The 2,393-nt window shown below is 41.5% G+C and overlaps 1 protein-coding gene across 1 annotated transcript in view; it reads right to left on the bottom strand.

Moving 5' to 3' along the window:
• Positions 1–1,202: 1,202 nt before the first annotated feature.
• The window catches only part of LACBIDRAFT_326637 (uncharacterized protein), a gene marked incomplete at both ends in the record, with an annotated part of 1,859 nt that continues 668 nt past the window's right edge, over positions 1,203–2,393 (bottom strand). Inside the window, 5 exons of the mRNA XM_001880263.1 lie at positions 1,203–1,559; positions 1,612–1,614; positions 1,797–1,848; positions 1,918–1,978; positions 2,061–2,133. Coding sequence (XP_001880298.1) covers positions 1,203–1,559; positions 1,612–1,614; positions 1,797–1,848; positions 1,918–1,978; positions 2,061–2,133 — 546 coding nt within the window. The remainder of the gene's footprint in view (positions 1,560–1,611; positions 1,615–1,796; positions 1,849–1,917; positions 1,979–2,060; positions 2,134–2,393) is intronic.

Genomic DNA, 2,393 nt, shown 5'->3' with positions numbered 1-2,393 from the left:
CATTCCTGCCCCCCTCCTCCCCCCTTCCTCTAACTTAGAATATTGTAAAATAACTTTTGTGTATTACTCTAATATATTAAATTTTTAATCTATATTACTATTCTTGAGGTTATCATAGAACAGAATATAATAATAAATTGGCTGACTCCATTATATCATAAATATAATAGGCATGAAGTCACATGACTTTCAGAATCAGTCACATGATGTCTAAATTATAATAAATAGAGTTGGAATTCCTACTGGATTCCCACCGGAATCATATGGGAATAGAGTAGGAAAGCAGTCCTACCATATTCCCCCAGGACTGCAGCCGGAATGCCAGACTTTACCCGGACTACAGTGGGATTCCGGTGGGAATACATGGGGGAGAGTTAAGTACAGACGGGATAGGGGATTTACCTATTAGTTTGTAGGCAGAATGCCCTCATTGGGATGTTTGTTGACAGATATTTACCAATAGCTTTGACCCATGTGTAGTATATGCCTTGGGAAAAGTGTTACACTTTTTTCTGCCACACCTGATGTCAGGCACAGTGCACATTTAGGTTAGGAACTGTTTCACATGCTTTGGTTATACCACATACACCCTGGGTCTTGAAAAACATTCCTATCCCACCAAGATTATTCTCAGAAGTATGTAAAATCATCAAGACAAAGATAGATGCTGGGGTTTATGAACCTTCAAATTCATCTTATAGATCACAGTGGTTTTGCATATTAAAGAAAGATGGAAAAAGCTTGAGAATTGTACAAAGTCTAGAACCTTTGAATGCAGTCACAATAACACACTTGGGTTTACCACCTGCAACAGATGCACTTGCAATGTATTTCTTGGGTCATGCATGTGGAGGCATGTTTGATTTGTATGTAGGATATGATGAGCGACTTTTAGCAGAGTCTTCTTGGGATTTAACTACTTCTCAGACACCTTTTGGTGCTTTACAACTAGTGTTGCCGTGGCTCGGCTAGCCGCAAGCCAGCTCGCTGAACCGGCGGCTTTTGCCGGTTCCGGTTTGTGGATCACTCGAAAGCTGATCAAGTCCGGTTCGGCTCAGCTTAGTCAGTGGCTTTGAACCGGTTATAGCTGGTAAATGGTTGCCGCAATTGATGACTCACGCATTAAGTAGAATGAGGTTAAATTTGTAATAGAATTTGAGACAAATGCATTTTGTGATAGGTAAAATATATTGAACAAGCTATCAATCCTCGTCATCCTGTCCAATAACGTGAATTACCTCATCAATATCTATACCATCCTCCGTAATTTCTGAAGTTAGCTTCCCTAACAAATCCACTGAATCTTCGTTGTCATCTGTGTAGTACTCGAGTTCGTCTTCTGTGACAGCCCATCCCTCCATAAAGTTTAGCCGTTGCTGCTTGAGCGAAAACTTCAACATTTGAAGCGCCTCCATTAGAACAGGGTGGATTCGATTTCGCCGCTTTGTATCAGTTTCGGCACTGGATGAAAAAACGCGCTCGGAAGGAACCGAGGATGCTTGAATGGGCAAATAATCTAATGCCATCGCGTACAATATCGGATGAGTTTTATCGCTTATCTACAAAAAAATCAGTGGGGCAAATTAGAAAATAGTGAGAGACTATACTTACCGCCTAAAACCCTACAAGATCTGTGCCACGCGGTGAGAGCGGCCCATTTTCGTACAACTCAAATTGTTCTTCAACGCCTTGGACCTGCTGCGAGGAAGCACCTGTAACGTCCATCATATCTTCCAGCCCGTATTGTCCAGCTAAATCATGCCAGCTTCGCCTCTGTTGCTGCGAGGCTGCTGTACCGGGTGTAGGTTGTTGAACTTGTCCATGAAGACGGTCATGGTATTTTCGCATCTGCAACAAGTATATTAGGTTACTGTCACCATAACAAACTGAGACACTTACAGTATTTTTTATAATTACGGTGGCCCTGGCAACATAGTTAGGCTCCCAGTGTCGTCGAATCGTATTGAGGGATTGAGAACTGATGATGTCAAGTTATTGAGTGATTGAGAACTGATGATGTCAAGTTATTGAGTGATCTATGCATTTGAACCTTAACTCACACATTGCAATAACGTAGGCAGGCGAATCATCCATTTTCTTGTAGTAAGTTGTCGCCCAGTCGATACCAATTAACTATATATATATAGGTCATTGGGGATATGATTGAAGGATTGGGATGAGTTGACATTCTGCCACTTATGAATAGTTGTGTTTGATGTCAGGTCCATGGCTGTTTTCCACACTAAGCCACTATCCTATCTTTGATGTTGGTTAACCTTCCACTCAGATCAGTATCTGCTGTCCTATGTCTGACCACAGTCAATCTTCACATGATTTTTTTGGAGTGATAATTCTCTGTGCTACCAATGCAACTTGTCATGTCTTTCAATACC

This window comes from Laccaria bicolor, genomic scaffold (genome assembly GCF_000143565.1).
Source record: "Laccaria bicolor S238N-H82 LACBIscaffold_10 genomic scaffold, whole genome shotgun sequence".
NCBI lineage: Eukaryota > Fungi > Basidiomycota > Agaricomycetes > Agaricales > Hydnangiaceae > Laccaria > Laccaria bicolor.
The sequence above is the reverse complement of the archived record's forward strand: the minus strand, read 5'-3'. Positions and strand labels throughout refer to the sequence as shown.